This window comes from Sus scrofa, chromosome 8 (assembly GCF_054392235.1).
Source record: "Sus scrofa isolate SSC_HxYL_T2T_F1_AM1 chromosome 8, Sscrofa_HxYL_maternal_Yorkshire_Landrace_v2.0, whole genome shotgun sequence".
Lineage (NCBI taxonomy): Eukaryota > Metazoa > Chordata > Mammalia > Artiodactyla > Suidae > Sus > Sus scrofa.
The window spans coordinates 73,026,810-73,052,594 of NC_139390.1; the positions used below are offsets into that span (position 1 = coordinate 73,026,810).

The 25,785-nt window shown below is 36.3% G+C and overlaps 2 protein-coding genes across 9 annotated transcripts in view; one reads left to right on the forward strand and one right to left on the reverse strand.

The window, feature by feature from the left end:
* Positions 1–18,814, reverse strand: part of LOC100624700 (UDP-glucuronosyltransferase 2C1) — a 47,116-nt gene extending 28,302 nt beyond the window's left edge. For 6 of the 8 annotated variants that reach the window (XR_014812641.1, XR_014812637.1, XR_014812640.1 and 3 more), the window contains exons 1-3: positions 17,657–18,814; positions 11,735–11,883; positions 3,283–3,414 (exon numbers count right to left, since the gene is read on the reverse strand). Coding sequence is in view for 2 of the 8 variants with exons in the window: in XM_003356957.5 (XP_003357005.3) it covers positions 3,283–3,414; positions 11,735–11,883; positions 17,657–18,377 (1,002 nt within the window). In the remaining 6 variants the exon portion in view is untranslated. The remainder of the gene's footprint in view (positions 1–3,282; positions 3,415–11,734; positions 11,884–17,656) is intronic. The other 2 variants (XR_014812642.1, XM_013989306.3) reach the window with 1 other exon arrangement.
* LOC146400848 (uncharacterized) lies at positions 18,519–24,731 on the forward strand. The gene is made up of 2 exons (XM_084972436.1): positions 18,519–21,637; positions 23,211–24,731. Exon 1 carries the CDS (start codon positions 18,519–18,521, stop codon positions 18,978–18,980), a length of 462 nt encoding a protein of 153 aa, XP_084828562.1. The 3' UTR covers positions 18,981–21,637; positions 23,211–24,731.
* Positions 24,732–25,785: the final 1,054 nt, after the last annotated feature.

The window sequence follows — 25,785 nt, forward strand, 5'->3', positions numbered from 1 at the left end:
GCTATAAAATAGATTGTTATAAATAAGAAGTCAGCTTAAGTAAACTGAATTTTTCAAGATATTTGTCTTTGTCTCCCAGGCTGTCTGATTTTGTTGTGCAACTTTTCATACTATTTCCTTTTTTTTCTTCCTGTTTTGGTTAGATACAATTGACATATAGCACTATGTAAGTTTAAGGTGTTAGCAAAATGATTTTACTTACATACATTATAAAATGATTATCACAATAAGTTTAGTGAACATCAACCATCATGTAGGTACAAAATTAAAGAAACAGAAAAAAATGTTCTTGCAATTCCCATCGTGGCTCAGTGGTTAATGAATCAGACTAGGAAGAGGTTGCGGGTTTGATCCCTGGCCTTGATCAATGGCTTAAGGATCCGGTGTTGCTGTGAGCTGTGGTGTAGGTCACAGATGCGGCTTGAATCTGGTGTGGCTGTGGTGTAGGCTGGCAGCTACAGCTCTGATTGGACCCCTAGCCTGGGAACCTCCATGTGCCGCAGGAGTGGCCCTACAAAAGGCAAAAAGACAAAAATGTTCTTGATGTAGGAACTCAGGATTTACTCGCAACAATTTCCACATACAACATATAGCAGTGCTAATTATATTTATGATATATATTGCATCCCTGGTATTCCCTGGTATTTATTTATCTATTAAATGGCAATTTAAAATTTTTAACCACTGTCCTCCAACTGCCCCTTGCCAGTCCTCTACTTGTGGTAAATGCAAATCGGATCTATTATTTATAAGTTTACTTGTTTTTCTTTTTTTATTGTGAAGTATAATTGACCTATAACACTGTTAATTCCTGCTACACACATATTGATTTAGTGTTTCTATAATTTCAAGTGATCACTATGATAAGTCTAGTTACAACACATAGAGGTAGTTCATAGTTATTGCCCATATTTTCCACACTGTACTAAGCAAAAATGCAAAATATATGATTAAGTTACTGATCTCTTAAGTTCAAATGCATTTTAAGAACCTTGCATTTTATGCCCCCACCACACTTACTGGTTTTGATGTCATATTTTAAATCTTTTTGTTTTCTGTATCCCTTACCTATTTATTATGCATCCCTTAACTATTTATTGCTAATGTATATGATAGTGTAATTTTGTTTTTTAAATCTTCCTCCCAGCTTTACACATGGTTGTATAACTTTACTTTATGTTTGACTTTACCAATGAAATTTTTCCTTTTGTAATTTTCATGTTTCTGTTTTGGCTTTTTCATTCTCACTTACAGAATTCCCCTTAACATTTTTTAGAAACCAGGTTTGGTGGTGCCAACTCTCTTAATTTTGCCTTGCTCGTTAAAATTTTTTGTTATTATTATTATTATTATTATTATTATGGTCTTTTAGGGCTGTACCCTCTTATTCCAAGGCTGGGGGGCAAATCAGAGCTGTAGCTGTGGGCCTACGCCACAGCCACAGCCACACCGGATCCTTACCCACTGAGCACGGCCAAGGATAGAACCTTCATCATCGTCACAGATGCTGGTCAGATTCGTTTCTGCTGGGCCATGAGGGGCACTCCTGTTTTTTGTTTTTTTTTATAAAATTTTGATCTTTACAGTGAATATGAATAGGAAACTTACTAGGTAGAGTATTCTTAGTCACACTTTTTTTTCTTCCATCATTTTAATATGTTATGCCACCTTCTGGCCTCCAGAGTTTCTTCCAAAAGTCAGCTGATAGCCTTATGGAAGCTTTCTTGTACATAACTTGTTCCTTTTCCCTTGCTGCTTTTAAAATTCTCTCTTGATCTTAATTTTGCCACTTCAATTACAATGCATCTTGGTGTGATTCTATTTGTGTTGATCATGTTTGGGCTTCTGTGCTTCCAACAGTTGAATGGCTGTTTTCTTTCCTATGTAAGGGAATTTTTCACCCATTATGTCTTCGAATATTGTTTTCTATCACTTTCTCCCTTTCTGGGATCCCTATAATGTTAATGCTACTATGTGTGATGTTGTCACAGAGGTCTCTTAAACTGCCTCATTTCTTCTTCTTCTTCTTTTTTTTCATTTCAGCTTCATTGATTTTCACTACTTTTTCTTCAGCTCACTGATCTGTGCCTACACCCAAATGATCAAATGGCAGTAATCAGCAATCAGAATGCAGACTCTCAATAGCTGGAGGATAAGTTCTTTATTGCCCAACATGTTTTACCAATCACAGAAGGAATACAGGCATTCTAGCTGCCATAATGCTGGGTGGTGGAGGTTTTGAAGCTGCTGCCTCTCTAAAGGGAAGAAATCAACCACATTTCTGAGTCATGCTTTCTATGTTTGAGTTGCAAGTGCTCAGACAGTCTCCAGAGTTCCAATATCAATACTTCTGCCAGTTTTTGCTAGTACAATTTTGTTTAGGTAGAAAGACAGATCTTGGTGCTTCTGATTCTACTCTGATTTTACCCCTACATATTGTATTTTAATGCAATTGAAAATTCCATATTTTTTCAAGATGCTTTTCAAATATCTAAATGGTACTGCTTCCCTAAAACAATTTTAAAGTAATTCAGTTATGAATACAAAAATTATTACAACCATTTACTTAAAATTACATGCAATTGTTTATTTTAACTAAAGGAAAAGGGGGAAAAGAGTGTCTCTGGTAGTTTAAGAACATCACTCAGTTATAAACTAGAATGGTATAAAAATTATTATTTGTGAGAAATCATAGAATGAACTGCATAAATGTTTTATTATATTATTAAGGTTTTAACTGTTTAAATAGAAGATTCACAATTTAGGAATATTCTAGGAATCTAAGCTTTCAGTCCCAGGCTCAACCAGGGCCTGATCAAAATCCATTAATGATAAGGATGGCAAGGAAATACAGACCCATGGCATCTTGTGAATCAAGATTACACTTTTGAATATCTATTCCTTGATTCTCCATCATGACGGTTGTTACTTCATATATGCCTCAAATTTTTAAAAAAGAATACAAATAATAAAACAAGGTTAAATTACATGGAATCCCTAAAACCTAGGCACAAAGCTGACTGATTGTTAAAGAGTAGTGAATGATAAAACTTAACTCATTATTTAAGGAAAATGCTTTGATATGTTTTCCTGTTAGTAATGAATACCAGGTTTAAAGTAAGAAAACAACTGTTGTTTTTTAACATTTAAATTTTTTTTCTTTATAGTTTAGTTAAATTGACAAGGACAATACCAATAACTTTTCACATATATTTGAGCACTTTTAAAGAGATATTCATGGATTTTAAAATAGCTGCCCCTAAAAAAATAAGGTTACCTGACCTTCTGTGGAATCTGGGCAAGGGCTGATGCAACCATATTAGACTTTTCCTCTGTGAGGTTCTTGACCATTGACCCCAGAGTAAACACCACAACTCCGTCTCTTCCAGAGCTTTGGACAAACTCTTCTAACTCCTGTGAAAGAAACAGTCTTTGTAATATGAAAGTTTACAGTTACAAGAATAAGATAGTCACACCTTTTTCAATGTGTCTGAATAATTAGAATAATTCTGTCTATTCATATGTTAACCATTTCACAGTTTAAAATATGACCTGAAGTCACTGGTTATTCAGCAAACAAACATGATCTAAATTAGAGGTGCCCTTGCAGCATGTTAGAAATTAACTGAGATAGGGAGTTCCCATTGTGGCTCAGTGGTTAACGAATCCAACTAGGAACTATGAGGTTGCAGGTCTGATCCCTGGCCTTGCTCAGTGGGTTAAGTATCTGCGTTGCTGTGAGCTGTGGTGTTGGTCGCAGACGCGGCTCAGATCCTGCATTGCTGTGGCTCTGGCGTAGGCCGGGGGCTACTAAGCTTAGCTTAAACCCCTAGCATGGGAATCTCCATATGCCCTGGGTGTGGCTGTAGAAAAAGACAAAAAAAAAAAAAAAAAGAAAGAAAGAAATTAACTGAGATAATTCACCGAGACAATCAGTGTAAAAATATCACCCTGGGTGGATTATTATTAGGTAGTGGTATAAAAACATATTCCTTATTCAGACAAAAAAAGAGAGAGAAATACCTCCTACCATGTGTTAATTTAAAAAATGTGAATACCTTAAATATATCATATAAAAATATAATATTATATATTTATTTTATTTTTTTCTTCCTTATTTTTTAAGTTATTTCCCCAACACAATTTTTTTTTCTACTGTATACCATGGTGACCCAGTTACACATACATGTACACATTCTATTTTCACACATTATCATGCTCCATCACAAGTGACTAGATATAGTTTCCAGTGCTACTCAGCAGGATCTCATTACTAATCCACTAAAAGGCCATAGTTTGTATTCATAAACCCCAAGCTCCTCAATCACCCCACAGCCCCTGCCTCGGCAACCACAAGTCTATTCTGCAAGTCCATGGTTTTCTTTTCTGTGGAAAGGTTCATTTGTGCCTTGTATTAGATTCCAGACTTAAGTGATATCATATAGTATTTGTCTTTCCCTTTCAGACTTTCTTCACTCAGTATGAGAGTATCTAGTTCCATCCGTGCTGCTGCAAATGGCATTATGTCATTCTTTTTTATGGCTGAGTAGTATTCCATTGTGTATATATACTACATCTTCTGAATCCAATCATCTGTCAATGGACATTTGGGTTGTTTCCATGTCTTGGCTATTGTGAACAGTGCTGCAATGAACATTCAGGTGCATGTGCCTTTTTTAAGGAATGTTTTGTCCGGATATATGCCCAAGAGTGGGACTGCTGGGTCATATGGTAGTTCTATGTATAGATTTCTAAGGTACCTCCATACTGTTCTCCATAGTGGTTGTACCAGTTTACACACTCACCAACAGTGCAGGAGGGCTCCCTTTTCTCCACACCCCCACCAGCATTTGCTATTTGTGGATTTATTAATGATGGCCATTTTGACTGGTGTGAGGTGGTATCTCATGGTAGTTTTGATTTGCATTTCTCTGCTACTCAGGGATGTTGAGCATTTTTTCATGTGCTTGTTGGCCATCTGTACATCTTCCTTGGAGAAATGTCTATTCAGGTCTTTTGCCCATTTTTCAATTGGGTGGTTGGGTTTTTTGCTGTTGAGTTGTATAAGCTGCTTGTATATTCTAGAGTTTAAGCCCTTGTCACTTGCATCCTTTCAAGCTATTTTCTCCCATTGTGAAAGTTGTCTTTTTGTTTTCTTTTTGGTTTCCTTTGCTGTGCAAAAGCTTGTCAGTTTGATTGGGTACCACTGGTTTATTTTTGTTCATATTTCTGTTTTTTTGGGAGACTGACCTGAGAAAATATTCATAAGGTTGATGTCAGAGAGTGTTTTGCCTATGTTCTCCTCCAGGAGTTTGATGGTGTCTTGTCTTATATTTAAGTCTTATATTTAAGTCTTTCATCCATTTATTTTGATACTATATATAGAAAACTCTAAGGACTCAACCCAAAAACTACTTGAACTGATCAACAAATTCAGCAAAGTATCAGGATATAAGATTAACATTCATAAATCAGTTGCATTTCTATACCCTAACAATGAAGCATTAGAAAAGGAATACAAAAACACAATGCATTTTAAAATTGCACCCCAAAAAATCAAATACCTGGGAATACACCTGACCAATGAGGTAAAGGACTTATATGCCAAAAACTATAAAAAATTAATAAAGGAAATTAAAAACGATATAAAGAAATGGAAAGATATTCCATGCTCCTGGGTTGGAAAAATTAATAATATAAAAATGGCCATACTACCCAAAGCAATCTACAGATTCAATGCCATGCCTATCAAACGACCCACAACATTTTTCACAGAACTAGAACAATCCAAAAATTTATATGGAACCACAAAAGACCCAGAATTGTCAAAGCAATCCTGAAAAACAAAAACCAAGCAAGAGGCATAACTCGCCCAGACTTCAGGCAATATTACAAAGCCGCAGTCATCAAAACAGTGTGGTACTGGTACCAAAACAGACATACAGACCAATGGAACAGAATAGAGAACCCAGAAATAAACCCAGGCACCTATGGTCAATTAATCTTTGACAAAGGAGGCAAGAACACAAAATGGGAAAAAGACAACCCTTCAGCAAGCATTGCTGGGAAACCTGGACAGCTGCATATAAATCAATGAAACTAGAACACACCCTCATACCATGCACAAAAATAATATTATACATTTAAAAATAAAATACAAGAGAACGTCTTTTTAACCCTAGAAGAGAGACACATATTTTAAATGAGAATTTGAAAAGTACAAATCATAAAGTATAAAAATAAAGATTGGACTACATCAACTATAGTATGTTATTTTTGAAAAGGAAATCATAGGTAATGATAATAAATATATGAAATCACAGGGGAAGATATTTGCAATAGCTAGATCAAGGATTAATACCTAAATATTCTAAAATATGGAAACAATTTATATTATTTGGAGAAAAAATAGGCTATCTGAAAAAAATGTATTGTGTATATAAGTTTCACAGAGAGAAAATAAAATAACTGATAAGTTTCTGAGATGTACGACTTTGCAATTAATGGAGATAAATAAAATTCAGCAAGTGATATCACTTTACCTTTACAAAACACACATTTTTAAAAATAGAATGATATTAAGATGAAGATAACATGTAGAAGATGTGACCATCTAAGTACTCATGATGAAATAATAGATTTGTGCAGATATTCAATGAAATTAAATGCACAACAAAATTTAGTACATCTGTAACCAATCATTCTACAATACTACTTTTAATAAAAATCTAAAACATATGCAAGTTTCAAACTTTCCTTCCAATATTCTTTGTTGTAGGACAGAGATGGGGACACCAGATTGTCCTTTGTGGAGAATAAGCAAAATGTAGTAATATGTATAACAAAACTCCCTGAAAGAGTCAGAATAAATGAAATAGATTTATAAATAGAAACCTGGATATATGAAAAAACCCTAAAATGCATAGACTAATATGAAGAAAATATAAATTATAGCATAACATTATTTAGGTAAAGAACTCAAATCAGTACTACATATAGCTCAACAATCCAGTTATTTGTGTAAATTGGAATGAGAAGATAAATATTAAGTGCTTTTGACTAGATAGTTACTGGTTGTGGGGTAATGGAAGGGAAGAAGATAAAAACAATGTAAGAAAATAAATCAAAAGAGATGTCTGCTGTGGGCTGATTACAGTATGATATGAACTGAGAGTATTATTAACATATTCTGAAGACTTGAGATTAAAAAAAAATTTTCCATAATTCCACAAATTATGTGGAATCAAGTTGACATCTTATCATGTTGTAGTGGGAGGGAAATTCTTCACTCTTATCCCCAACCTTTACCTATGTCTTCCTTACAAGAAAGAGATGAAAGTCTGAGTCTCACTGCAGAAGCCTAGTTGGGTCACATTTCTTAGAGGACTACTGTACTCAGTGTTATAAGAACACACGCATGTGGGTAAGTGTGGTTTTCCTTTTACTTCTTTAATAGATTGGAACAAATTAAAGAAGAAAATAACCTATTCCAAAAATGGGACTTCAATATTTTATTTATTTATTTATTTTTATTTATTTTTTCTGTAGGACCACACCCACGGCATATGGAGGTTTCCAGGCTAGGGGTCAAATCAAAGCTGTAGCCACTGGGCTACACCACAGCCACAGTAACTCCAGATCTGAGCCCTATCTGAAACTTACACTACAGCTCATGGCAACACCAGATCCTTAACCCACTGAGGCAAAGGATCGAACCTGTGTCCTCATGGATGTTAGTCATATTTATTTATACCTAGGGCATGATGGAACTATTTTTTTTTATTTTAATGTTTACATGGATCTCATTAATTTGACATATTTGCCTGACTATTGATAGGATTTTGACACAAGGGAAGAAGTAGCTATGTAAAGTTGAGTCTAACCAAATGATCCAGGCTAATTCACCAGAGCGATCTGCATAGGGATTAAGGCCCAAATGTAGTTAACAAAAGGGCTTCCGGAGTTCCAGTCGTGGTGCAGTGGTTAATGAATCCGACTAGGAACCACAAGGTTGTAGGTTCAATCCCTGCCCTTGCTCAGTGGGTCGATGATCTGGCCTTGCCGTGAGCTGTGGTGTGGGTTGCAGATGTGGCTCGGATCCCGTGTTGCTGTGGCTCTGGCGTAGGCTGGTGGCTACAGCTCCAATTACACCCCTAGCCTGGGAACCTCCATATGCCGAGCGAGGGAGCAGCCCAAGAAATGGCAAAAAGACAAAAAAAAAAAAAAAAAAAAAAAAGGGGCTTCCACTTATCATCTGCCACTGTACCTACCCTAACTCACTGTACCTACCCTAACTCACTGTTCCTATCCTAACTCATTGTACCTACCCTAACTCACTGTATCTACATGAACTCAAATGTGGTTATGTTTGTGGAAAGGTTCAAGTTTTACTGGGCTCTCCTATCGTGTTCCTTTCTTTTAGAGCCTCAAACTTCACAATTACTTTACTTTTCATCTTCTTTATGTTATTTTGCACATTCACTTTGGCTCTTGCATTAGTATGATACATGTAGATTCAGTGCCCGTTAGTGTCTGCTTTTTTTTTTTTTTGTCTTTTTTTTGGTCATTTTAGGGCCACACCCACAGCATATGGAGGTTCCCAGGCTTGGGGTCGAATTGGAGCTGTAACTGCCAGCCTATGCAACAGCCACAGCCACACCAGATCAGAGAGGCATCTGCAACCTACACCACAGCTCACAGCAATGCCGGATCCTTAACCCACTGAGCGAGGCCAGGGTCTGAACCCACAACCTCATGGTTCCTAGTTGGATTCGTTTCCACTGTGCCACAACAGGAATTCCCAGTCTCTGCTTTTTATAATTAGTTGTATTATAAACTTACATCTTTTCGAAATATTCAAAAGCCAAAATTAATCACATGAATTATTCAATTAAATGTCATGAAAATGCTTGCTATATTTTACTGCTATCAAAGATTTCAGAAAAGTTTTTATTTCATGTGTGTGAGATCATGTGCATTATTTGGCTCCAGAGACATGACTGTGCTGTTGTAGTGCCCCAGAGAGCCCTCTGCTGGGTGGAGACAGCAGAAACAAGATTCCTTTCAATACTCGAAAGCTCTTATACTTTCTTGACATCCTCAAGTTCACATAAAAAACTTCAGTTAGATCCTTGGTTCCACATCGTTGGTAAAATAAACAAGATCATAAATACACACAAACACACATTATATATACACGTATGTGTGTTACTGGGTCAATAATAAGGCAACAGGAGAATTCTGAATATTTCTGAATTATTAAGATATAGCAAATATGCATGTAAGTCTCACACTATCCCAACATTTGATTTCTATGCCTTTAGAATTAAATATTCATAAGGCATAGATCTTTTATCAAAAATTATGAAATAACATAATAAAAAAGGCCCCAGAACATTTAAGTGATTACTTCAGGAGCAGAAACAGTGACTTGGAACAATGTAGAATGCATATCCGATATCATATATCTTATCAAAATATTCATGTATTCATATAACAGTGTAAAGTAAAAATTCCTGTTACATGATTTAAAAATCCCCAAATATTCTCAGCTTCTTCATTGAATATTCCATGTACTTCCTGGTCTGACCTCAACCTCAAGTCTTGCCCTATAATCCTTTAAGTATACTCCTTCTACCCCACTTACAGTATCTAGAAGGAGGCAGGATCTCTGTCCTCTTTTCTTCTGACTGTATTTCTAACCATTTTCCTTTCTCTACTTTTAAAAAAATATTATTGTCTTTATGTCTTTACTCTAGTATCAACTTTTCATGCTTTCTAATGCTATCAGGTTTTCAGGAACAATCTCTGTTCACAGAAACCTTAGACCTCTGACTTAGGGTCTTCTGCTCCACCCAGATTCTGTTTTTTATTCTGAGGGATGTAATGTTCACAATAAACAGCCAACACAAAATCATTTCTTCATATAACTAACAGCCCAAATTCAAAACTAACGCTTAACGGAGTGGGCAAAACCATGAAGAAAGGAAAAAATAGTGACTTCCAGAGATATGGGGGCAGGAAAGGATGAATAAGTGGAACACGGATGATTTTTAGGATAGTGGATATTCTGTATTATAGTCTAAGGGTAGATACATGTCTTTGTATATTTATCAAAACAGTATGTGCAACACAAGAGTTAACCTTATTGCTAACTATTGACATTGGCTGACATTCATGTGACTGTTGGTTCTTAAAGTGTGACAAATGTGCCGCACCTGTGTGGGATACTGATGGGGAGGGATGCTGTGTATGAGAGGGGGCAGGAGATAGATGAGAACCCTCTGTACTTCATGATCAATAGTGCTGTGAATGTAAATGTCTCTAAGAAGTTTATTATTTTAATCTTACTGTAAATTATGAACACTGGTAGTTATTAATGCCACACCTATGTGGGATATTGCTGATTAGGGAAGCTGTATATGGGACAGGGCAGGAGACATGTAGGAAATCTCAGTATTTTGTGCTTAATTTTGCTGTGAATGAAAATGTCTCTACAAATATTGCATAGACCTGCCCCCTGAGATTAAAACAACATATTGCATAGCTGATTGCTAGACACTGCACTGTATCTCATTCAGCATCCCCAAATACAAACAAATTGTTTTCCCTCACAACTGCTCCCTTTTACTTCTTCACTTTAGTACATGTTAATATCCTCCACAAAATTGCCCATACAAAAAATATAAAGGAATGACATATACAAAGAGACAAAAAGTCAAAAAATAATTCTGGAACTCTGTCCCATAACCTTTTTACTTCCAGTCTATCAGCAAATCCTACTGATTTTCTCTGCAAAGACTACCTAAATCGCTCCATGTATACTCAAAATTGCTATCATATTATAGCTTATCTCTGGAATGTCTTGCATAAACTATTGCACCAATATCTCAGCACATTCCCATTTTAAATCTTACTTCATTCCAAACAATTCAATAGCCAATATTTATGAAAGTGTAAGCTGCTTAAAAATTGTACACTGATTATTCATTGACCTTAAATTTGAAGTAAAGAACACTTAATATCACCCATTTGTTTTTTCATAACTTATCCTGCGATCATCTCTCCAGGCTAATTTCTCTCCTCTATTCAAACCAGATAGGTCATCATGACTGAACTTTTGCCAGGATTCTGGATGGTCCATCACATTTCTATTTGATCTTCTCTCAAAGTATTGCAATTTCCCTACTATCATCACTTCTTAGAGTATGAGATAAATTGAAATTCCAGAAGAGGATGAGACCATAAAAGATTATACTCAATAACTTGCACCTCCAAAATCTCAGTGGCTTAAAATAACAGCTTATTTTTCTTGCCATCTGTCCTTCTATTGTTACATATATTCTTTAACTCAGCTTGACAGCGCAGCCACTCAGGAACACACTCCATTGACAGAACAGAGGAAAGGAGACCTCTGGCGTATCTAGGCTTGACAGTTAAGTGTTGGACTGGAAGTGATGTGCTTCAGTTCAAAACTGAGTACTGGACAGTTTCACTAAATGGAAGGGCTAGGAATTCAACTTGTGTCAAATATCTGGCATATTTGATGAACATCATTAACACTTACCATGGTGATATTACTAATATTTATGCCAGTATCATATTCTAAGTGGATAATTCCTATTAATTCCTGTGTCCAGTTTTCAATTTGAGGATCAAACACTATAAATAATAAACCAGAAATCATTCTAAGAAGTAAATACTCAAACAGACAAAAATAAGCACAATTAGTTACCTGAGGTAGTTGCTTTGCAGGCTTGCACTGAAGGCCTCCAACGAATTCAAAATTAGGTAAATAAGGGTGAGGAAATTCAAAATCCCAGTAAGTTCGAATCAACCACATTTCAGCTTTCCCCATAACCTCACATAACGTGGTAGGTTTTCCTGAATAAAAAAGAAGGATGATAGAGGGTAATATTTTACCATGAAATTTTGTAAGGAAAAAAATATTCATGCTATGTTAGCCATGAGAAATCAATTGGCCTTTTCCTCTGAGATTACAAAACAGTGAGATTATGAATAATCTGACACAAAATTAAGCATTAGACAAAGCCAAAAGCCTGCTGCTTTCTCTCTGCCAATGGTCTTTCATCTTGTGCAAAGCCTGAGCCCTACTCCATGCTCAGAATGGGCACATCCTCCCATCAAGGAACAAGAAACTCTGCCAGTGAACTCTGCTATGGTCTCATCCTCTTCTGGAATTTCAATTTATCTCATTCTCATTGCTCCCCAAAACTTTGATATCTTTAAAAATCAGCTTTTGTAATTGATCCATCTTTTCCCCCCCTTGCTGTTTGGGAGTTTGCTGTCACAACAAATTACATCCTATCCAGAATGGAAATCTCTTAATAAACATTTTAAAGTGATTATCTCCTTTGGTAAACAAAAAGAAAGTTCTCGTTTCATGAGATTTTTTTTTTTTTTCCTCTTTGGTGAAGATACAGCACTGCATAATAATTTGGCACAAAACATTTGCTATTTTGACATATTGAGCTGACAAACAGTGCAAACGGGGCCCCTTTCAACTAAAGTGCAAAGAAGTATTAACAGAATAAGAACTCAAATAGTGACTCTGAATTAAACTATCTTTCTTAGTTTAAAACCAAAGCTTCATTTCTTATTGCTACATAACTGCTCTGGTATAAAGACCCTTACCAGAGTTCTGAAGTATGACTCCATATCACTGTAATGGGGAAACCACAGCCCTCTGATTTCACACCACATGGCTTTTTACATATTCTCCTTGATGTTCTTCATTTGTTAAGGTTTCGATTACAAAACATGAGGGGTTTTGAACTGACCAGCACAATCTATCTGTGTATGAGATCACAAGCAACTCTCATTCATTTAGGGGTTTGATTTTGGTAATGTGAGAGGTATTCAAAAATCAGTTTCAAATCCAGTACATATCCCATTTTGGAGCCTTCTCAGTGTCAGTCATGCGTACAATCTTATTCTCTGTGTGTGATGCTTTAATCCCACAACTGGCATATTTATGGCAGTTTTACTGAGATATAATTTATATAACACAATTTTTCCTTTTAAATAAACAACAGTGTGGGTTTTAGTATATTTACAACATTGTGAAATCATCACCAGTACTAAATTTTAGAAAATATAATCACTACCCAAAGAAATCTTGTATCCATTGTCAGCCATTATCCATTTTCCCTTCTTCCTAGCCCCTAACAGCCACTAGTCGACTTTATTTGCTATTCCAGAGTAATCTTATTTCACTTAATATAAATGAAATCATATATTACATGGTCTTTTGTGCTGCTTTCCCTCACTTAGCATAACGTTTTCAAGGTTTCATCCATGTAGTAGTATGTATCGGTACTTCATTACTTTTTGTTGCTGAATAATTCTTTGTATGACTATACTTCATTTTGTTCATTTATCAGTTAAAGACCAGTTGTTTCCATATTTGGCTATTATGAATAATGGTGCAACAAGCACTCATGTATATGTTGTGTGGATACATGTGTTCATTTTTTTGGTTATAAACCTATGAGTGGAATTATGGGGTCAAACGGTTAATTCACTTTCTTCCATATTAAGATGATATCTTGTTCCTGCTAAATCTCCACTCCTTAGAGATCAATCTAGTGTGCCTAATGCATTTTGTTGAAATGAACACAATATAGTATGAAAAGAAATAAATAACTAATATGGATAAAGAGATTGTGAGACAATATCTCAAATTTGTAAAAGCATTTCCCAAATTTCCAAAAGTAATGCCGTTTTGGTAGTATGCTGGGGCATTTGTTAAATACAGAATAAAGGATTATTTATATCTTTAGAAAAATGTATCTATGTTTCATTTGGTTATTTATTTGATTTATTGTGGATGTGTGTGTTTAGATATCATGAAGTTAAATGTTAACTTGCATATTTCTGCCTGGTAGAAAAGACCACCCCCCCAAATTATGATTTTATTGCTGTTAAAGACATTGACCATTTTTCTCTCCAACCTAACAGTATTAGTCTAACATTTCTTTTTCTCTTGAAATGTTTATAGTTTAAAATATTTTTTGAATCAGACACCATCTTACTTTTTTCTTCTCAGTTATTAAAACACATTAATTACATAGTTGAATTAGTAATTGAATATGTATTTTTTAATTTTGAAAAACATACTTGGAATACATTATATAGTGAAGTCTAAATTGATTCCAAATGTCAATCTCTATCTAAAAGCATTTTAAAACTTAGGAGAGTAAAAGAAATATTTTTCTTCTACTTATCAGGCAGAGACTTCTCAGATTATTGATATAACCCCCAAAGGAATACTCTAAAGTACAAAGAGTAAGGAAAGAATCAGCGACAGAATTACATCTTTTCCCTAATGCTTCACTACAAAAGAGCTTTCAAAACTGAGTATGAAACTACTGGACCCAGGAATAAGCAAACAACTTAGATACAGTGGTAGATCAGACATTGCTTGATCCATGACTCAGAAAATGTCACGAGGATGAGATTTCAGACCTTTTTTTAGTTTCCATTTTTTAAGGGTCAAGTCCAGAGAAATAAGCATCTGTTTCTGTCACAAAATGCCCAGAAAAAGGTCTCAATGGAACATGTCAATCTTGATTAGGTCATACGCCTTTTTGAACATCTATCCCTGGGCAGCATCCTTCATTAGAAACACTCATATTGTTTGTGAGTTGGTGAAAAAATATTTTCTCAGAGGAAATTTAGAACAGGTACTCCCCACTAAAGGGAAAAGGAAACAACTATAAAATAAGAGATCACAACTATAAAGGACATTTTTAACTTTTAAGGACTATTTTTTTTTAGCAATAATATGTTATTAGAGATACTTTTGTCAAAAGCAGTAACAAAGAAAACAATTTCAAACTTTATCTGGAACTGAAAAAGACCCCAGATAGCCAAAGCAATCCTGAGAAATAAGACCAACACACAGGCACTGCACTTTCTGATTTCAAGCAATTTTATAAAGCTATAATAATCAAAACCATGTCGTACAGGCATTAAAACAGATACATGGACCAATGGAACAAAATCAAGAGCCCAGAAATAAACCCATGCATATATGGTCAACTAATATTTCACAAGGAAGCCAAGAATACTCAATGGAGAAAGACAGTTTTTTAAATAATTCTTGCTGAACAAAATAGACATTTACCTGCAAAAGAACAAAACTAGACCCCAATCTTACTATACTACAAAAACTATCTGGAAATAGATTAAAGACTTCAATCCAAGACCTGAAACCATAAAATTCCTAGAAGGATATATGGAAAATAATTTTCCTGACATGGGGTCTTGGAAATGATTTTTTTTTTAATATGACACCAAGATCATAAGCAACAAAATTTAAATAAACAATTGAGACTATTTAAAACTGAAAAACTTATGTACAGCAAAGAAATGATCAACAAAGGGAGAAGGCAACCTATGAAATGAAAGAAAATATTTTCAAGCTGTATGTTAAACATAGGGTTACCATCCAAAATGTCTAAGGAACTCATAGAATTCAGCACAAAAAAAACCCTAGAGAATTCAATGAAAAAAATGAGCAAAGGACCTCAACAGACATTTTTCCAAAGATATTCAAATAGCCAACAAGTACATGAAAAGGTGCTCACTAGTACTAGACAGCAGGGAAATGCAAATTAAAACCAAAATGAATTATCAACTCATACCTGTTAGTATAGCTATCATCAAAAGATAAGAGTTAACGAATGCTAGTGAGGGTGTGGAGAAAAGGGAATTCTTGTGCACTGTTGATGGGAATGTAAACTGGGGCAAAACTATGGAAAACAGTACGGAGTTTCCTCAAAAAAAATAAATTACTATGGCACACATATATTCACTGCAACACTGCAGCATAATTTCGGTAGCCAAAATATGGAAACAATCTAAATGTTTTTCACGCTGAATGAATAGAGAAATTATGGTTATATATATGATAGAATATTATGCCATCATAAGAAAAGGGGACAACGCATCCATCATTTGCCTCAACATGGATGGAACTTGAGGAAATCATGTGAAATGAAGTAAGTCAGATAAAGACAAATACTGTTTGATATCACTTAAATGTGGAATCTAAAAATAAAACAAGAAAAAAGAAAATGAACTTTGAAAACATAGAACACAATGGTGGTTGCTGGATGCCAGGGTTAGAAGGTGGGCACCATAGGTAGGTGAAGGTGGTGAAAACCTACAAACTTAGAGTTCTAAATTAAGTCCTGGGGATGTAATATACACCATGGTGACTAGTTAGTGACACTGTATTGTATGTGTAAAATGTGCTAAAACAGTAGATCTTAGAAGTTCTCATCTCAAAAATAAAAAAAAAAAAATTGTAACTATGTGTAGCGATGAGTGTTAACTGGAGTTCTTGTTTGTTCATTTCACAGTATGTACAAATACACAATCATTATGTTGTATACCTGAGATAAAATGATTTTAAGATAGGACAAGGAAAATTCAACATAAAATTTTTTCGGCCATTTCAGCCACCACCCGACTCCACCTTAGTGTACACTGCATATCTGAATTATATATTAACTAGATTCTCTCAGAATACACAAGGATGCCTACTTGCAAAAAAAATAAATAAAATAAAATAAAATTTCCTCCTGGTGCCACCAAGATAACTCCTTAGAAGATGATATTCCTTCCTTAAATCCTTAAGGAGTCACCATGACCCACTATTCACCTTGCTGGCATATGTAAACTCACTATTATTCTGATATATAGTCTTTTGTCTCAAAAACTTATACAACTGTGCTTTGACTTCTAATGGGCAGAACACTCCTCAGAGATTTCTGAAAGACTGTCTCATGGGTTATAATCCTAAAACTGGCTAGATTAATATTGATTAATTTTCATTGACACCTGAAACTCATACAATGTTACATGTTAATTATATCTTAAAATAATCTAACTGAATAATGTAAGCAGGTATTGCTTCTTCAAGATAACTCCTTTTTAGGCAAAAGCATCCTTAACAGAATTACATTAACATTTTTAAATTAAAAAAATCAATTATGCAAAAGAAGAAAAGAAAGGATAAATGGACTCCTGAAAGAGAAATATCTTTGTGCTCACTCATTGACTCTAACACATTTATGAGCAGAACAACATGAAGAAAACAGTACGTTTAAAAGTCTACACACATGGTCCTTTAGAAAAACATCTTCCTTTTATCCCCTTTGGAAGAGAAACCAAAACACATTTATTGATTTTTTAGTTTCATGCTCATGACATGCCAAGCCTGGGAACCAGCCAATCAAGCCTTAATAGGATCCAAACAGGAAGCTTGAGAAACAGCAGGTTAATCAGAAAGAAGCAAGCTGTATAAAAGGAAAAGTAAACAAGAGGGAAGTAGTCCAAAGTTATGGAAATTAAGCACACTGTCAGATTTGAGTTTTCCAGATACTCTGAAAAAAAAAAAATTAGTAGCATCAAACAGGATTTATATGTAGAGAATAATCTTTCTTTGATATATGGTCACTACTCAATCATATAAAATGAAAAAATTATTTTTTTCATTCAAAACATTTTAGCAAAAGGAGCATGGGTCCTCATTTAAAATTACCTTCTATAAGTTTTCATACGGTCAGATAAGTATTTACATTTTACATACGAAATAAGAATCATTATTACATGCAACTTCTCTTACCTAAAACCTTGCTGTAATACTCATCCCATTCTGGAAATAGATAATATAAATACATTACATCGCTCATTGTATACAATAACCAATTCTTCAGCCTCTGCATAAAAGTCATCTTATCTGTCAGCCTTGATGCGCTGCTAGGAACATAGGAAGAAGGCATAGGAAGTCCAGCACACAATCTCTCCATTGTATTACCATAGGAAGCTCGAAAAGAGTAAACAAATGGAATATTGAGGAGCTGAGCCACCAACTCCCCACAAAAGCTTAAAGGGTCTGCAATACAGACATCAAACTTAGCTGCCTGTAGCCTGCTGAGTAACTCCTTGTTTGTGACAGCGCTGTCACATACTCTTTTGGCTGTTATGAAAAATCTCTTTACCATTTTTGTCAGTGCTACTTGCTGGTCCCACCATGAGAGTTTCGGCCGTTCAAAAGAAGCTGTATAGAGCTCCGTATCCAGCTCTTTCATGAGAGTTTCCTGAGTTACCGGAAGTTGAAGGACCTCCACTTTAAAGGGGATTTTGGTATGATCAAGCAGAAGGCTTGGTGAAGGTACCAGGACGGTCAGCTCGTGCCCACGAAGATGGAGTTCTTCCAAAATAACTTTTAAATTAATCCAGTGACTAAAATCTGCCGGCCATACAAGTACTTTTCCAGTCCTTCCAGGGTCAAAGAAACACAGATGCAGGATGAAAAAGACACAGACGCCTTTCACTGTCTTCATGATAATCTCTTGCTCAAACTAATCCTGGGCTTTAGCCAAGTGCAAGAAACTCACAATCGAAAATCTCTTCCTTGACTCTCCCAATCAATGCACAGTAGGTTGGGACGACTTTGATGTGTGTACTTTGTATTAAAGATTAAAATGAGGTGCGAAGGGCGGCTCCGAGGCTCGCGGCCGCACCCTGCTCCTGACCTGGCTCCTGCGCTCCCACCGTATCCCAGGCGTGCAGTGGATCCGGAAGCATCACACCGGCGGCCACGGACTCTGTCCGCCCAGGCGAAGCGCAACATGGCCCACCGCCTGGAGACCATAGCTGAGAAGCTGCTGAGCCGATCCTTCCTCACGGAACGCGACCGCCTTCCAGGTTCTCAGGTGGGTGCAAGTGGCGCGGCTCCCCGCCCTCAGGCGGATGGAGGACCCCAACGTCACCCGGAAGTGGTCCTGACGCCGCACCCTGTCGGAGGACCCGGCAGCGCGTCCCCGCCCCTAAGTTTCATCTCCCGCGTTTCTTTTCCCTCGGCTCCGCCTCTTGTGCTTCAATGCGAGGTTCCGGGGGGGGCTTCATCGTGCAGCATTTCTTTGCTTACCTCCTGTCAGCAGTAACTGCCTAAATTAGATGAAATAGTGAGCTTTTTCAGTGAAACATACTCCTAAATCAGCATTTCTTGTGTAATTTGATATTAAAGGTGGACAATTAAATAAAAAAAAAATTAAAATGAAATGTAACTACTCGGATTAAAAAAAGGTGAAAAAAGTCAATAAAATAGCAAACAACCTCCCAGAATGAGAGTTTCCAAAGATCTTTTAGAAAATATCAAAAGAAAGGGGCTTAAAGTTAAATGCAAATCCGTAATAATTTTAAAATTATGTTAAAATATGCTATCATGTGATGCATTTCAATTGAGTAGATTTTTGAATTTTTTCCCTCTGGTTTTATTTGAATGTTCATTTGAACAGAATAGTCTCTAATATTTCTCATTCATAATTCTGCTAGATACTCTGGTTAAGAGGCCATCACTGACAGAAGAAAATATATTCAGTTTAAGAGTGAGATAATTCAAATTCAGTTTAAGGCAGTGAGATTTGAATATAAATATCTTGATGCTAAGTAAAGTGCCCTTTTAGCTAAGTCACATCTATCTTTAAGAAAAAGAGAAAATATATATTTTTACTCTTACCACAGTTGAGTTTGAGTTGAGTTTCTAGGTCAAATTAAGGTTATTTTGTTTTAGAAATGTCTTAGAATGGAGAGGGTAAGTCATGAAGATATCTTGACGATCTTGGCCTTCCTTCCAGCAATATCCACTTCTCTTTCCTTGTTATAAAAAATACCCACTTCTGTTTACTTGTTCTAAGATATTTCATAAAATATAAAATTCCTTTCTTGTTGTTGTTGCCTAGCTCTCCACATGTGGATGCCTTGACTCCATGTGGATGGAAATGGAGTCAAAAATATTTAGGACAACAACTTCATCTATAATATTTTTGCTTAAAAAGTTTTTTTCCCTCAAGCAATATATCAATAGGAGGAACAATAGGAGTTAATGGTGATAATAATATTATCATAAGAATAATGGCTAATAATAAAATATAATGCTTTATTATTCAACAATTTACTAAATCTATAAATTCTACTCCCAAATTGTAAATCAATCTTCCTTTGCAATCTTAACTAGGGGTCAAATGTCAAATTGGAGCTATAGCTATAGCTACCAGCCTTCACCACTGCCACAGCAATGTGGGATCCTAGCTGAGATTGCAACCTACATCACAGGTCATGGCAATGCTGTGTCCTTAACCCACTGAGCAAGGCCAAACCTTCATTCTCATGGATACAAGGTTCATTATCACTGAGGCAAAATGGGACCTCCTAACTCTAGTCATTTTCATATCTCATCTGGATTTACTGCAATAGCCTTCAAATATTACTGCTCCAACTTCTGCTCACCTGGCACTCACTCTTCATGGAGAAACTTATTTTCAAAAAAAAAAATCTATTTCAGAAAATGTCATACTCGAGAAAGAAAACTGATTTAATAATTTTCTCTTTTATGTATATTAAAATCTATGCTCTCTGAAAAGACCCTCCATTGATATCAACTTCCTTTGAGGTTTTCATGGCAAGAGTTTCTTTTCTGGAACGACATCAGCAAGATTGCAAAATAGGATAACTCTACTGCCAACCTTGACGGAATGTTGATTTCAGCAGTCACTCAGGGATGAACACAACTTTCTGGGGGTCCAGGAGTCCATGGAGGAGTTTTAGACTACCATGAGCAAGTGCAGAAACTTTCCCCAAATCTGTGGGATTGGGAGAAAGCTCATACACAGGAGCATTTCGGGATTCTAGGGGAAACAAATGGGAGGCTCTCGACACTTGGCTTGCATCGTGGAATCAAAAGAATGCATGCAATCTGAAGAAATCCCTTTTCAGGTGGGAAGAAGCAATGTGGGGCAGACAATGAAAACACTTATCTGAGTAGCTTAATTTTTCAATAGAAAACAGTGTTGGCCATTTTGATTTATACAATATACTGTTCCTACTCCAGATATCAGTTCCCCTTAAATTCCAATTTCTATTGATTCACTCATTGATAATACCCCCAGTTTCTGTTGTTGATTCTGTTTGGGCAGTGTCATCTCAAAAGTGTCTGCAGTCAGAAAACTCTGGTTCATTTCATTAGCTTCTGTTCTCTTAGTTGTTCTGTTTCTATGATACCTGATGTTCATAACTGAAAAGAGTTGTGACATGTAATTTGTCCATTTTTCTAGTTGGTTATGGCAGAGGGTTAGACTGGTACCAGTTAGAGTCAATAGCTTAACTGACTTAATTCCTAAGCAGTTTAAACAACTTGGACTTGCCTTTGTGTAAACTAAATGAAACAGAAATTGAGGAAACTTTCTAACAAAAAAGATGAGTTTTGTAATGTAGAAATTTAGTGACCCACTGAACTCTTGTAAGAGAAAGTATATCTCCTTATTTTTTCAGAATTATTAAGAGAACAAAATAGACACTTTTTTTTCCTGCTAACATACAAATTCATTAACATCTAGGTCAGGAAACACCTAATAGCAGAATTGACTACAATTTTGAATGAAGTTTTACTGAGTAAAATGTTATCATATAGCATTGCATGTTACAGAGAAATCATTCATGAAAGGAAGAGCAAATTGATGTGGCAAGCCTCACAATTTGTCTTATTTTAAGAAATTGCCACAGTCACCCTTGTATTAGCAACCACCACCATAATTCATGAGCAGTCATCAACAAGGCAAGACCTCCACCAACAAAAAGATTGATTCACTGAAGGTTCAGATGATAGCACTTCTTTTTTTAGCAATGTAGTGTTTTGTTTTGATTTTTAGGGCCATATCTGGCATATGGAAGTTCCCAGATTAGGGGTCAAACCAGAGCTGCAGCTGCTGGCCTATGCCACAGTCACAACCCTAGCCATGTCTGTGACCTACACCACAGCTCACAGCAATGATGGATCCTTAACCCACTGAGCAAGGCCAGGGATCGAACCTGTGTCCTTATGGATGCTAGTCAGATTTGCTTCTGCTGAGCTATGACAGGAACTCCAGTTTCGTTTCTTTTCTTAAGATTCATTTAGAGATTTATGTGAGTAGAAATGTTCTCAATTTTTTTTCTTTTAGAGTTGCACCCATGGCATACTGAAGTTCCCATTCAAGTTGCATATGAGCTGCAACTTCTGGCCTACACCATAGCCACAGCAATGCCAGATCTGAGCCACATCTGCAACCTAACACCACAGCTCAGGCAATGCTGGATCTTTAACCCACTGAGCGAGGCCAGGGATTGAACACGCATGTTCATGTTCAGGTTCCTTACCACAGAGCTACAACAGGAACTCCTTATTTTCTTAACACTGGGGTGATGATAGATGTATGTTTTGAGGAATCATACTCTAATATATTTGATGTTTTGATCAACTAAAGAATTTATTTTGAAATTTTAATTATGGTTGTTATGTGCTGTACTGTGTTCCTCCAAAAGTACTAAGACTCAGTATCTCAGATGGTGAGTTTATTTGGAGACAGGACTTTAAAAGAGGTCACTAAGGTACAATAAGGTCGTATAAGGCCCACTTTATATGGGAATCAGGACATGCAAAAAGACCATGTGAAGACACCTGAAAAAGATGAATATCTATAAGCCAAGTAGAGAGACCTTAGAAGAAGCCAGCCTTGCTGACAGTTTGACCTTGGACTTCAAGCCTCCAGAGTGTGAGAAAATAAAGTTCTGTTGTTTAAGCCACCAGTTTATAGTACTTTGCTATGTTGGCTCTAGAAAATTTATATAGTGGTATATAGGAATAAATTGGAATTTTGAATGTCAATGTGGTACGAAATGATTTGCAGAGCATCGGGTTTGTATTAAAGTTCGAAAGGAGGATTTTGCACTATTTGGAAGATGACACATATATAGCAAATTTGATATACTTATCAAACTCATAATTTGAGAAAAAGACATTTCATGCTCCATATTTATTTTCAGGGAAATCATTTGCATATTACAGAGTTGCATCTAAGATTTGTATTTAACTTTTATAAAGTTATATTAGTAATAATTACTAACTTTATAAATAAATTAGTCTTCTCAATAGCAAGTACAAAATGCTGTGCATTTGAGATTATAGAGACGGATGGTTAAGATCAGGAAAACTTTTTTTTGTTAGAATTAACATCAGAACTCAGAGTGGGGAGTGCCCATAATGGCTCAGTGTTTAGTGAACACGACTAATATCCATGACGATGTGGGTTCGATCCCTGGCCTTGCTCAGTGGGTTAAGAGTCTGGCTTTGGCCTGAGCTGTGGTGGACGTGGCTCAGATCCTGCATTGCTGTGGCTGTGGTGTAGGCCGTCCCCCAGCCCCGGAAACTCCATACACTGCAGATGCGGCCCTGAAAAAAAAAATTCAGAATGAGTGAGTGCGGGGAGCCGAGAAAATGCAGGGACTCAAAAAAAGGACCTTGCCTGATGGCAAAAAAAACCTGAAGGCAGGTTCTTAACCAAGAAAAGGAGCTCACCTGAATGGTACAAGCCGAAGGTGGGCTTCTGGTCAGGAAAAAAGCTCACCTGAACAGTACATGCCGAAGGTGGGCCTCTGGTCAGGATGAAAGCCTGCCTGTACGGTACAAGCCAAGGGCAGGCCTCAGATTACACAGCTCTCACTTTGATATTGATGGGTAAAAATTGGGGCTTTCCTGGGAAAACAATTTCCATGTTTGCACTGGAGAACATGGATTGTTTCTCGGGTGACCTAGTCTTTCCTGCTATTTTATTTGTTATTCAGTTTTCCTCACTCTTTCCTGATTATTTACTTATTATTCTTATTTTCCATTCCTATTTTCCTGTGGTGATTTATGATTTAACAAAGTTACAACAATAATATAATAAGAATTTCATCCTGAAAGACTTTCCCCTATTTAAATCCAACTTAGTTAAAACATAGTGTTTAATCTATTAACTAGTTATATAGTAAACTTTAGAGTTAGGATTTTAATGAGGTCCATAGAAGTTAGCCATATCTTATCCAAAAAACCTAGCTGTGAGTTTTGTCTTTGATTTTAAAAGCTTTTTAGTGATAGCTAGTTTAATTAAGTTGGTTTATATTTACTTACACTGTCTCCCTGCCATAACGCTTTGAGATAAGCACCAGTCTACAAACAAAGTTTATAAATGCTAAATTCTTGTGTTTTTCGGCCTCTTCAAAGTACTCACTAAGTTTAGTTAAGATAGAGATCTTAAAACAGGATGCATAGCTGCTATACCATGTAATAGTTAACCAATGTACTTTTAACACTGTAATGGAATCTGTAGTGAAAAACTGTCTATATAATCAACCACTGTTGCCAATAAAGTTTGAGCAGTCCAGCGCCCTGAAAGAAGGGACAAAGAGGATGTCTCCGATGCAAAAGCCAACGTCTGTTCATCTTCTTCGGGAAAAAGCGTACACTCCCTGGCCGCTGGAGCTGGCCTCCAGCAAGTGAGTAATTAAGAGAATCCAAAAGTATGTAGAACAAAACAATCAAGAAATAAATACAGGCTAGATGGTGTACACACCAACTTGAAAGAAGTGCTTGTTTTAAAAGTTTTATTGGAATTTAAACTAGGTAATGTAGCAAGAATACTTCCACATTCTGTGTGACTATTTATTTATTTATTTACTGATTTACTCAACCCTCATGAAGTGTTGTTTGGGAATGAAAACCGACGTAGCCACTATAGAAAACCGTATATAGATTCCTCAGAAAATTAAGAATAGATATGATTCAACAATTCTACCCCTGAGTATTTATACAAAAAAAAAAGAAAAAAAAAGAAAAGAAAACACTAATTCAGAAAGAGATATATGCACTCCTATGTCATATATATTTTATCACTATTTATAATAGCCAAGATTCAAAAGCAAACTAAATGTCTATCAATAGATGACTAGATAAAGAAGTGTGGCATATATATCCCACCATGGTCGGAATTCCTCTTTTTAATGGCTACATCTGTCAGCATGTGGAAGTTCCTGGGCTAGAGGTCGAATTGGAGCTGTAGCTGGGGCTACACCACAGCCATGGCAACACCAGATCCAAGCTTCATCTGTGACCCACGCCACAGCTTTCAGCAATGCTGGATCCTTAATCCACTGAGCTAGTTCAGGGATTGAACCTGCGTACCAGCCAGGTTTATAACCTGCTGAGCCACAGTGGGAACTCTCTTGTCATGCAACAGTTTACACATCCAACATTGTCACTGCAGCCAGCAGCTTGGGCCACTACTGTGGCACAGGTTTGGCCCCTGGCTCAGGGAATTTCCACAATGCTTCTAGTGTGACAAAAAAAGGGGGAGTGCTGACTTTTAATAATAGTCCCCAGGATTATCACTGAATTAGGTATGGGATTACATTGACATTTTTAGGAAAATGGTGGAAAAGCAATAAGATTACATAAAAATAATTTATTTTCTTTACTTCAATAAGTGTTTGGTCCTTATCACCAGAGCAGGAAATCAAAACAAATTCTGTGTTATAGAGCCCCTACTCATTCACTATGAGTGGTGACTGCAGTAAGACCCTCTCGTCATTATATTATGGCTGAATATGGAGGAAGAGAAGTAGAGTCACAGATTGAGACAAGGAAACATGGAGTGATTTCCAAACCTGGACACACTCCCAGTAAAACAGGAGCAGAGGTCACTGCCTGGAGCAGGCAAATGGCAGAGCTCACTGGGAGTGTTGGAAAGTTATTGAAATGCTGCCAGGTGTAATTTGATGGCAGATAAAATAAAGGGAGTGTTTCTCCATGTATGAAAAAGCATAGGTAGTGCATAACTTGAGTTTAAAACATGTGAGTGCATGTAGAACTTAAAGTAAATGTGAAAAAAAGTACAC